The sequence below is a fragment of the Canis aureus genome, chromosome 9 (assembly GCF_053574225.1).
Source record: "Canis aureus isolate CA01 chromosome 9, VMU_Caureus_v.1.0, whole genome shotgun sequence".
Lineage (NCBI taxonomy): Eukaryota > Metazoa > Chordata > Mammalia > Carnivora > Canidae > Canis > Canis aureus.
In genome coordinates this window covers 13691263-13703646 of record NC_135619.1, presented here as the reverse complement: position 1 = coordinate 13703646, position 12384 = coordinate 13691263, and the positions used below count along the sequence as shown (strand labels likewise).

The 12384-nt window shown below is 35.6% G+C and overlaps 2 protein-coding genes across 11 annotated transcripts in view; one reads left to right on the top strand and one right to left on the bottom strand.

Moving 5' to 3' along the window:
• HECTD1 (HECT domain E3 ubiquitin protein ligase 1) overlaps positions 1-12384 on the top strand; it is a 94124-nt gene that overhangs the window by 66212 nt on the left and 15528 nt on the right. For 2 of the 10 annotated variants that reach the window (XM_077908910.1, XM_077908905.1), the window contains exons 25-30: positions 1196-1891; positions 2589-2810; positions 6718-6845; positions 7833-7955; positions 9297-9453; positions 11911-12133. In XM_077908910.1, the coding sequence (XP_077765036.1) occupies positions 1196-1891; positions 2589-2810; positions 6718-6845; positions 7833-7955; positions 9297-9453; positions 11911-12133 (1549 nt within the window). Of the gene's footprint in view, positions 1-1054; positions 1892-2588; positions 2811-6717; positions 6852-7832; positions 7956-9296; positions 9454-11910; positions 12134-12384 lie in introns of all 10 variants that reach the window. The other 8 variants (XM_077908909.1, XM_077908904.1, XM_077908908.1 and 5 more) reach the window with 5 other exon arrangements.
• Positions 709-12384, bottom strand: part of AP4S1 (adaptor related protein complex 4 subunit sigma 1) — an 82432-nt gene continuing 70756 nt past the window's right edge. Inside the window, exon 6 of the mRNA XM_077908934.1 lies at positions 709-1481. The gene's annotated coding sequence lies outside the window, so the exon portion shown is untranslated. The remainder of the gene's footprint in view (positions 1482-12384) is intronic.

Here is a 12384-nt window from a genome sequence, read left to right as displayed (position 1 = left end):
TTTTGAGGCTATTAGTTTTCCTCCCATAGAACTTCTATGCAGATAATCCATACAGGTAATTCAGTATTACTTACACCCCTCTGAGCCTCATCATTAATATATATGAACTTGTTATATGTGTGTGTGCACCTGTGCGCATGCATGGCAGTACCTGTGTGTATGGGTGAAGTACTTTCAAACTTTATAAGGCTTGTTATATTTTTAAAAATACGTATATTTTTATGTGTTGTGTTTTTCCCTGAAGTAGTTAGCTTATAACACTAAACAAAAATTGTAAAATTTTTATTATTTTCTGTTCTAATAGTCCATTTGTTTTACTGCTTTTGGAAGGTAATTATTGTTTTTTAAAAAGAGCAAGCATTGTTTTACAAGTACAAGTAAATATACATTGAATATCATGTTCATTAGTTCTTTGCACATTATTAGCTTTAGCTTATAGGTTCTAATAAAAGAGCTTAGTATTTTAAAATTTTTGTTTTTAGAATTTTCTGTGCTTATTCAAATATAGTAAACTTAATCATAAGAAAACCAAGTAACCACTGAACTTTGAGAACACAACCGAAATGCTAACTTAGTGTTATTTGAGCTGGTGACCTAAAATTTGTACAGTGATACATGAATATTTTGTCAATTACTAGAATTTAGCCCAAACTTAAAAATTAATGATAAATCAGAACTTTTTTCTAAAAAGAGCATTTGACCCCATAATCATATTTAGCAATTATAAAAACCTTTTATTTAGATTTCATCGATAAATTGAAGTAGTATTCCACCATTTGTATCAATCTTTTTATAGTTTTTCCCCTCAAAAGATACCCCGATAGATGTAAACATGACCGACCCTTACATTGTTTTCAAATATCAGCAGAGCAAGCAGTTCAGAAATAAGAGAAATAAAAGGAAGAATTTAATTTTAGTTGGCAGACCTTTAATGACTATAGAAATTCAGAGAAGTACAGCACTGATGAAAAGCTGATCCCATATTGTGGAGCTACTGTCTGACACGCTCCTATCTGCTTTCTGCCGGGTCTCACAAACTCCTGTCCCTTTCCAGGCTGGATTGATGTCACCTGGGATGCTGGTGGCTCAAACTCTTACCGTATGGGCGCAGAAGGAAAATTTGACCTCAAGCTTGCACCAGGGTACGACCCTGATACAGTGGCATCACCCAAACCTGTTTCATCCACTGTTTCAGGCACAACGCAATCATGGAGCAGCTTGGTGAAAAACAACTGTCCCGACAAGACATCTGCTGCTGCAGGCTCCTCAAGTAGAAAAGGAAGCAGCAGTTCTGTGTGTAGCGTGGCCAGTAGCAGCGACATCAGCTTGGGTTCGACCAAAACGGAACGGAGATCAGAAATTGTAATGGAACACAGTATAGTTTCAGGAGCTGATGTCCATGAACCAATTGTTGTTCTTTCATCTGCTGAAAACGTCCCTCAAACAGAAGTAGGGTCATCTTCCAGTGCAAGCACCAGCACCTTAACAGCGGAAACGGGAAGTGAAAATGCTGAAAGAAAGTTAGGCCCCGATAGTTCTGTTCGCACTCCTGGGGAATCTAGTGCAATATCCATGGGAATTGTTAGTGTTAGTTCTCCTGATGTTAGTTCAGTGTCTGAGTTAACTAATAAAGAAGCAGCTTCACAACGGCCCCTTAGCTCTTCAGCAAGTAACAGACTGTCAGTGAGTTCTTTGCTGGCTGCTGGGGCCCCTATGAGCTCTAGTGCAAGTGTACCTAATCTGTCCTCAAGAGAAACATCTAGCTTGGAGAGTTTTGTAAGGAGAGTGGCAAACATAGCACGGACTAATGCCACGAACAACATGAATCTAAGCCGAAGCAGCAGTGATAACAACACTAATACTTTGGGGAGGAATGTGATGAGCACAGCAAGTAAGTGAGCTTTTCCTTATGGAACCCAATCGTTTTTCCACTCGGAGGGATGCAAAGTAGGGTTTCTTGTTCAGTGGGTTCTGGCTGCAGTCTTTAACTAGATCATTAACCATGTTACATACAACTACGTCAGATTTAGCACTTCAGGAATATGAAATTAAGTTCTATAGAATCATGATCTCTTAAGAATTCAAATCAGGTATGATAAAGAACCTCTTAATTGGAAAGGATAAAACAGTAACACACTTCTATTTTCCACTCTTCTATGATAAATTGTTAAGTTCAGCTGCATGAGGAAATAGATAACTATTAAATATTGTCATAGTCAACTGAAATCAGAGCATCACACTGGTTTAACTTTTCCTTAGGTCCTAAATTGATATTAGCTTCTGGAAGGTATTTAATTCTCACTTAAGCTAATGGGTAATTCCTTTGGAAAATATCATTGGGAATTAGTTCATTGCCTGTTTCACTTTTTAAAAAAGCAGGACTTAATTTTTTGAAAAAATAACAGTGCTATAAAAACAAGGATTCTTAGTTGGATTTCAGTTGGGTTCCCAAAGTTGTTGCTTTTTAGCCTTTTAATAATTAGTGTTTGATAATCTCATTCTTTTACTCTAAATACAAAACCTAGTTTTTCTTAGGTTTATACGATCCCACCATCAGTCATCCTGATTTGCTTCATTTTTATCTTTAGCTTCTCCTCTTATGGGTGCTCAGAGTTTCCCCAATTTGACTACACCTGGTACTACATCAACAGTGACAATGTCAACATCCAGTGTGACTAGCAGCAGCAATGTGGCCACAGCAACAACAGTCCTATCAGTTGGTCAGTCCTTAAGTAATACTTTAACTACTAGCCTCACATCCACCTCCAGTGAGAGTGACACAGGTCAGGAAGCTGAATATTCCTTGTATGGTAAGTGATAGTTTAAAATATTTAGGTATTTGTAAAGTGATGCTTTACCATGTTTTCCTGCTATGTGGTTTTTAACTGTCAATTAGAAAATAATTATCTCCTATTAAAGATACGTCATCTTCATATAAGAAGAAAAAACTCAGCGTGTGGGGGACTATTAAATTATCTGATCATAAGCAGACATCTAGGAACTTTTGTGTCTTCCTTTTCTACCCTGTGCACACTAATGACATTTTATTGGAAAAATCCTAATAACAAAGATATTTGACACTTTTATCAGAGAAGAATAGAAGTGTAAGAGATTAATAAGCTTTGTAAAGTTATATTCTTTGTATACTATAATGTAAGAGGAAAAACACTCCCCACGTATCTCCTCTATATTCTCAACACTATTCACAGAATGCTTCACTGCTGGCACCACTGACTGGCAAATGTTTGTGAATTTTTCCCACACCGAGCAGTTTTCAGACACCAGGTGGGTGTCATACAGTTTAACTTAGTTACTCAATTATGGCACTATTACGACCTGGAGATAAAGTTACATCCCGTAAGTAAAGGCCTCAGTTCTATGATACTATCTCCCCTTCAGATGCTAATTGAAAGTCATCTGTGTTACAGACTGGGTATAAATTGGTGGCTTCCATGACCCTTTCTTCTTGTTCGATTAATTTGCTAGAATTGCTCACAGGACTCAGGAAAACATTTTATTTACTAGATTTTAGTTAGCCTTTACTTAGAAAAAGGATATAACTTGGAAACAGCCAAATGGAAGAGATGTGTAGGGTGAGGTCTGGAAGGTCCCAAGCACAGGAGTTTGTCCTTTTGGAGTTTGGGGACCCTACCAGCCTGGAAGCCCTACAGGCTTCATGACTTAAGCACAGTTGATTAAATTATTGGCCGTTGGTGATTAAACTCTGTGTGTGGCCCCTCTTCTTTCCCCAAAAAGGAGTTATCTTTCCAGATAGCTCCTTTCTCTTCTCTTTTCTTTTCTTTTCTTTTTTCTTTTCTTTTCTTTTCTCTTTTCTTTTCTTTTCTTTTCTTTTCTTTTCTTTTCTTTTCTTTCTATTTTATTCATTCATTCATTCATTCATTCATGCATTCATTCATTCATGGAAGACACAGAGAGAGGCAGAGAGAGACACATGCAGAGGAGAAGTAGGTTCCAGGCACGAATCCTGATGTGGGACTCAATCCCGGGACTCCAGGCTCATGCCCTGGGCCAAAGGCAGACACTCAACCGCTGAGCCACCCAGGCATCCCCAGATAGCTCCTTTCACTCAGTACATTGTGAAATTATCTTCACATTGTTTGATGGATTTCTATGGTGCTTGACTATGTGATCATTATTTAATAAATTCTCCATTTTGGACATTTAAAAGAAGTAATTGCTGAATTGCCTTTCAAAAATGTTGCGCTTCCATCATTATTATAGAATATCCTTTACCATGCATACATACATACATACAACCTTGATGCCACTGCCTGTTCTTTTTAAAAATTGAATTTGTTAATTTCAGATACAAGAACATTTATTTATATGAAGATATATGTATGTACATATATATACATATCTATATGTTTTTAAAGATTTTATTTATTTGAGAGAGAGAGAGATAGAGCGTGAGCTGGGGGAATGGCAGAGGGATAGGGAGAGGCAGACTCCCTGCTGAGCAGGGAGCCTGATGTGAGGTTTAGTCCCAGGGTCCTGGGATCATGACCTGAACTGAAGGCAGACGCTTAACCAACTGAACCACCCAGGTGCTTCTGAAGATGTATTTTAAGTACTATTTTATGTAAATCCTAACTTTAATGTATTTTCTTTTTTTTCTCTAAAGTGTCCTTTCCTATTCCAAGCCAAAAATTGGATCTGGCGTTCTGTGGTTTTAGGAGAATGATTATATTTCTCTGTGTCTACCTTGTCTGTTAAATATGTGTGTAGCAAAGTAATGATGATGATGATGACAAAATAATGTAAATCCATTGAATAAGCTGTATTCTACTCTGGTTTTTCTCATGGAGCCCCTCTGCCCCTCCCTACTGATTTGTTACGTGTTAATTTCCAGCTTTATTGATCATGTGAAAGTTAAAAAGGTTGTGGGTATGCTAGTAGGAAAGAATATTAAGGAGTTAGGGCTACCGGTTGCCTTTTAAAAACTATTGTTAGATGATTGCAATTTCCTTTTTTACATTTCTAAATCTAGAGGATTCTTTAAGGGTGCTGCTGTGAAGGATCAGAGTAACATCTGTCTTATAAAATAATTTCTCTATATGCAGACTTTTACTATGTTAGGTTTTGAGGGATGTGATTCTGTGATATGGTCAAATTTATGAAATAAGGAGCTATTTAAATGTTCTTACACTCAATAAAGAGAAGATGATAAGTAAAAAAAAAAAGCCTTTGACTTCAGTGAATTACAACATATGAGAGATGAAATTTCATTATCTAAAGTCAAAATAAAAAAAAAAAAAGTCAAAATTTCCTTTGAAAGTAAGCCAAAAGCGGAATTGATTTTGTGTATGTGTGTGTACACTATGACATCATGTTCTTGAGCCACCACTCCTAAATTGCAGGATGGCATCTTGCATGAGTTAGAGGTAACATATTTTATCAAATTTAAGATGTCATTAATTATAATTATTTTATGTCACTAAGGAAAAAATGTTGCCAATTTAGCCATGACTTGCCATTGCGTATAAGACACACTCTGATTCCAGAATATTAAAGTCTTAAAAAAAAAAATACATACCTTAGAAACTAATTGAATATAGTATCAGGCCTCTTTGTTCTACTAGCTGTCTATAAAAGGTATTGAATTTTAGTCCTGTGTAATTATTACTGTATTTGGTTCAGAGATTTGCAGATAAAAGATTCTACCAAGTAATTATAAATTGTCTTCTGAATGTTCTTTTGGAATATAGAGTATGTCTTTTTATCCACAGAAGGTTTTTTTCTTTCCTATCCAGTAAAACCTTCTCCTGTTTTAGTCCCATTATTACTTTTCGTTTTCTGTTGTGCAGAATAGCTTGTCAGCATCTTCATTATGTGGGATTGTGTTTATCTGACACACATTTCTTTGGGGAAAGAGGGAATATGGATAACATGACAGATGGTACATACATTACTCCATAGTAAACAGGCAGTGTCCTTAAGTAGTTGTTACCATTAACCTGCCAGGTCACATAGCTAAACCTAGTCTCTCTGATTGACTTTATTCATTCTGTCTTTGCCTTTATGCAATCTTTTATAGTTTATATATTCTTTTGTTAGTTGTTTTTGGTTTTGCTTTTTTTTTGGGGGGGGGGCGGAGGGAAAGAGTGAGAAAGAATCTTCATGCCCCACATGGAGCCCAACATGGGACCTACTGAAATCATGACCTGAGCCAAAATTAAGAGTCTGATGCTTAATTGAGCCACCCAGGCACCCTTCTTTTGTTTACTTTTTGAATGCCTCTCTCCCCTGTAAGCTCCATGGGGGCTCAGACCATGTCTGTTTTGTTTACGACTGTATATACCTGGTGCCTAACACAGTTCTTGGCACATAGGTACTCAGTAGATATTTGCTGACAAAATGAATGACTCCTAAGTGTTCTTTTCACACCATGTTATGCTTCCTATGGCTTATGCAGACAGTGATAATAGGATTGTTATTTTTATACCTAGCCCTTATTGTTGATGGTTTATATTATGCTTTTGTAGACTTGGATTTAGTTTATGGTCATCCTTTATCTTGTGTTGTTTTCTACCATGCTTGTGACCAACATTACTCATTTTGTGTTTGTGGTGGTGGAAGAAGGGTGGCATCACTCTGTGTAGTCTTGAATTTTACCTTTGTTTTGTAAAAGCAGTATGTGGTTACCTTGTAATGCTTTATTGTGTTGAGAGTAAGATTGTTGGTTTTATTTCCTAGATTTCCTGGATAGCTGCCGTGCCAGTACTCTATTAGCTGAGCTAGATGATGATGAAGACTTGCCTGAGCCAGATGAGGAAGATGATGAGAATGAAGATGACAATCAAGAGGACCAAGAATACGAGGAGGTTATGGTAGAGAGAGTGTCTCCCATTCTCTTAACTAACATAAGATGTTAAAAATTGAAATGAAGAGAGGAAAAGCAAAGTCCTGGTTAAACTTTGAAATGGGGAAATACAGCACAGTTAGGAAAACGTGGTCAATTAAGAAAAGTATTTTTAATCTGAACATTTGTGATTCTCCTTTAAGAGAAATAAATTAAAGAAAAAAAATAAATTGGTTCTATTTGGAAAATACTAAAATATCACATGCTGATGTTTTGAGAGGTTTAAAAGTGTAAAGAACTCACTGATCCTAAAGAATATAATTTCATGGTTCTTACACAATAATTAAACTGTTTTTGTACATGCTGTTATGCGGGCAGTATTTCTATATTATTTCATCTGTCTTTACAGCTATGAGGTAGAGGCATAGAAAAAATAATGTGTCCAAATTAATCAATCGATTAAGTACAAAAATGGGTACCCAAGCTTAGAAGGTATGATCCAGAACTCTTAATGTTTAACTACTCTGATTGTCTTCAGACTGAACTTTCGCCTGAGAATACCCTTTATTGTAACTTGTATATTTTTTATTTCTCTTTATAAAATGTTACTAGATTTTTAAAAATTTCCTAAGTTGGTTTTTAATAGGGTGAAGGACTCCTAAGGTATACTCCTAAGTATATCTTAACTTTAAAACAGATTTACCACACACACACACAAAAAAAAAAACAGATTTACCATAGCATATGTCTTGTGAAGGTCAGTAAATGATGCATGGTGAATATATAAAGCATTCAGTTTATAAGGTTTCTGAAGGTGGCTAATGAACATGAAGTATTTTTTTTTAACATGAAGTATTTTAATGATAGTTTTGATAATAGGGTTTGATAGTTTCAGGTTTGAGCAAAATGGGGAGATATGTATATGTGTGTATATATATGTGTATATATATATATATTTGAGATATATGTCAAATAATTAGATATGTCTCTTCACATTTTCTTATTTCAGATTCTGAGACGTCCATCCCTGCAGCGTCGAGCTGGCTCTCGCTCTGACGTAACACACCACGCTGTCACCTCGCAGCTACCACAAGTTCCTGCTGGAGCAGGGAGCCGACCTATTGGGGAACAGGTAATATCTTAATGTTTATCTTCCCTACAGTGTGTTTTTCCTCCTCTCACAGTAAAGCATCAACCAAAATGCCTAGAAAAATATATAGGGGTTAAGGTTGGGATGGGAAACTACCAGATTGAGTTAACAAAAAGAAATTACTCTTACTGCTTGGGTTCTGTATTCAAGAAAGAGTCCATAATTGCTCTGGCATAAGGCATAAAGCTGTTTCTTACTTGAAAGCCCATTATCTTGGCTCTTGGATAACAGTGAACATTTATTAAAATGATTAATTACTGTTACCCAAGATTTACAGTTTTCAGTAATAGTAGTGGAGATACTAGTCTACTAGCTTAACATTTATTGATCATTAATTCAGTTAATTAACCATTAATTAAATCCTAGCCATTATTTTTAATACTTTACATGTATTAGCTAATTCAATCCTTTTCAACAACCTTTTAAGAGTTATTAGCCCTAATTTTCAGATGAAGTGACCTTGCTAAAGGTCACACAGAAGTTTTGGATCTAGGACTAAAACCCAAACATTCTGGCTATACAGCTATCATATGTCCATTTGATTTATTACACAGGTTAATTTTAATTAAGTGTTCAAAATATGAGGGTTATGTGTGTGCATACAAGTACATACATAATTGTTATTTATTACATCAGACATTTAATAAAGTTCGTTGATCTTTTTTTTTTATTGATAGCAAAAGTGAAGGAGAGAAGAAAATATCACTTTTAAAAACTTTCATTATGGAAATTTTCAAACCTGCCGGAAATAGAATAATGCAGTGAATCCCCGGAGTCCATCATATGACTGTAATAGTTACCAACACTTTGTCAAACAAGAGGATTTATTTTGCCCCATAGTTACTTAAAACAACTTCTAAACATTATATTTTGTATGTAATTCAGTATGTAATAAAATTTATGCTTTTAGAAAAGCAACTTATTTAAAAATAATTATAAGTTCATAGGTTCACAGGAAGTTGGCAAGATAGTAGAGCAGTGTTGTGCCCTTTGCCCAATTTCTTCCAGTGGTTATGCCTTACCTAACAACAGTCAAAATCAGGAAATTAACATTGGGACAGTGTATGTATATGGTTCTTTGTCGTTTTATTGTGTGTGGATTAGTGTAGCCACCACTAAGGTAGTAAGCTTAAATCATTAAGAAATGTATGTGCCCATCCATACACGTTTATGTTGGCTCATTTTGTGCATAAGAAATATGGCTAAATAAGGAAGTGTAATAGCTATATAGAGAAGTATTTAACATACCTTATTTTAAAGATAGCACATCACTTTTGCAATAATGAAAAGTTTTATCTTTATTTGTATGTGGAATTGTAACAGGAAGAAGAGGAGTATGAAACAAAAGGAGGACGTCGGAGAACATGGGATGATGATTATGTGCTCAAGCGGCAGTTTTCTGCTTTGGTTCCTGCTTTTGATCCTAGACCTGGTCGTACTAATGTCCAGCAGACGACTGATCTAGAGATTCCACCCCCAGGTACTGTGTATTTTAGTTTTGTGATTTAATTTGAACAGATACTGGGATGCCTGGGTGGCTCAGTGGTTGAGCAGGTATCTGCCTTTGGCTCAGGGTGTGATCCCTGGTCTGGGGATAGAGTCCTGCATAGGGCTGCCTGTGGGGAGCCTGCTTCTCCCTCTGCCTGTGTCTCTGCCTCTCTCTATGTGTCTTTCATGAAGAAATAAATAAAATCTTTAATAATAATTTGAACAGATAGCAAATCAGATAGTTGTATGTAATTAGGAAAGGAAGTGGCTACTTATATATGCAGGTTATAATAAACGTTTTCAGGAGAAAAACCTAAATACCAGCCACAAGTCCTTAAAAAAATGCAGACTGTTTTTAAAGAAGCAAATTACAGTGCTTTAAAAACACTGTGTTTTGTATTTGTTTTATTTTAAAGGAAGGCTCATTTAAAGATAGATAATTTGTATTCTGTATTCTACTGGATCAGAATTGCTATGGATTGTTCCTATTCTACTTTGACAGTGGAAAGTTGTATAGTAGTTTGATTTATGGTCTCCAATTAGCCTGGTAACTCTTTTTCTTACAACTCTTTTTTGGTTGTAGTAGCACACTAATGATCTCCCAAAGGTGTGTAGGTCCTAACCTCCACAGTCTGGGAATAGGTTACCTTAACATGACAAAAGAGATTTTGCAGATGAGATTAAATCAAGGATTTTGAGATGGGAGAATTATCCTGGATCAGCCTGGTAGGCCCAGTGTAATCACTAGTGTTCCATAAAAGGAATACCAGAGGGGGGCGCCTGAGTGGCGCAGTTGGTTGAGCATCAGACTGTTTCAGCTCAGGTCACGATCTTGGGGTCATAACAATGAGAGCCCTGAGTCAGACTCTGCTCAGGGTGGAGTCTGTTTGAGACTCTGTCTCCCTTTCCCTTGGCCCTTCCCTCTCTGCACTCAGGGTCTCTCTCTCCTAAAATAAGTAAATAAATCTTAAAAAAAAAAAAAAAATTTAAGAGGAATACAAGAGGATCTGAGACTGAGAAGGAGATTTGACAACAGGAAGTAGAGATCACAGTGATGAGGGGCCATGAACTGTGGAATATGGGCAGCCTCTAGATGCTAGAAAAGGCAAGTAAATTCTTTCTTGGAGCATCCAGAAAGAGCAAAGCCCTGCCATCCTATTTAAGGTTTCTCACTTCTGGAACTGGTTGTTTTAAACCAACCAGTTTATGATAATTTGTTAGAACAGCAATAGGATGCTAATACACTGAGCAAATCATTTAATTTATGTAAACCTGAATTTTCTCATCTCTTACATGGAGAAAATAATCGTTTCTGTTCAATGAAGTAGTTAAAAGTTTTAAATGAGGTAAAAAAAATATAAAGTCCTTAGCATGGTACCTAATATATGCCTCAATAATTGTCAGCTATAGTAATTGGTATATTATCTTTAAGGAAGACTTAAATGTTGATTAGTGTGGAATGTGTTTTTTACTTGATAGAATGCTGTCTGTTAAATAAGGAAGTAGGTGTGCTTCATAGTATGATGTTCTGTGGTGAGGTTGCATATAGGCTGAATCAAGGTCTTTCAAGATCCTTTAAAAATAAAAATCTATGGTAGGGAATATAAATAGGTAAAAGTTTTCTATAGTGCTCTTTGGCAATGTATTTATTACTACTAGAAATCTATACTAAAGAAATATTGTCTCTGCACCCAGATTTATATACATTGATGACTACAGAAGTATTATTTATATCATCAGAAAAGTGGAAATGACCTTCATTTTGTATCATAGGGATATAATTCGGTTAACATTTAATGGAATGTCATGCAGTGAATAAAGTAATACTTTAGAAGATTATATCGTGATATGAGGAAAAAATTCCTGAGCTAATGAAAAAAAAAGGGTACACCACCAAAAACACTATATACCTAATTGTTTGTGTGTGTGTTTGTATGTTTACCTCACAATCCACTTATTCAGGGTGAGCAAAAGATTGATAATTCATTGACCAGAGTCTGTGGTTTTCTCTGGATGTAGAATTATGAATACTTTTAGTGTTCTCATAAGTCTAAAATGTTTCTGAAATATTCATACTGTTAGCACATGTTTTCTTAAAATGAGAGATCCTTATCAAATTCATAAATTCTGCTTTAGTGCTAGGTCTTTAAGTAGCCTAGATGTATTCTTTCCATTTTTAAACAAATAGTTGAGGCCAGGAGTCTTGTTTTTTTTTTTTTTTTTTTTTTTTTTTTGGCCAGGAGTCTTGTAAGGAGCTGACGTCTTTAGTTAATATATATAACAGAATAATATAATACTGTAACAGAAGAATTTAACAGAAAAATATACGGAAGAATTAACAGAATATAACAAGAATTTAGATTGCATGTAGCTTTGTCTCCCAGTGCAGTGTTTTTTTATGGAGTGCTTGTTAAAGTGTGATTGTTTTTGATGTCTTCCATATTTTTAGGAACGCCTCATTCAGAGCTCTTAGAAGAAGTGGAATGCACTCCATCACCTCGATTAGCCCTCACTTTGAAAGTAACAGGTCTTGGAACAACTCGTGAAGTTGAATTACCACTCACTAATTTCAGATCAACCATTTTTTACTATGTACAAAAATTGCTTCAATTGTCCTGTAATGGCAATGTGAAATCAGATAAACTTAGGCGTATTTGGGAGCCAACATACACGTAAGAGATTTTAATTTAATGTTTTAAGTAGATATTTTCATGATACATGGGCCAAGAAGCATTGTATTTCTGTATTTTTTACTGTAGAAGCAAAATATTTGGTTCTTATTCTCTTGATTTACAACACTGGATAAGAGCATTTCTGACTCATGATGTAGATTGGTTTACGGTTTCAACTGGAAGTAACTTTAGAAATAAACTAGACTAGTATCTTATGTAATAATTGTTGAACTCTTTGGGATTGTATATGA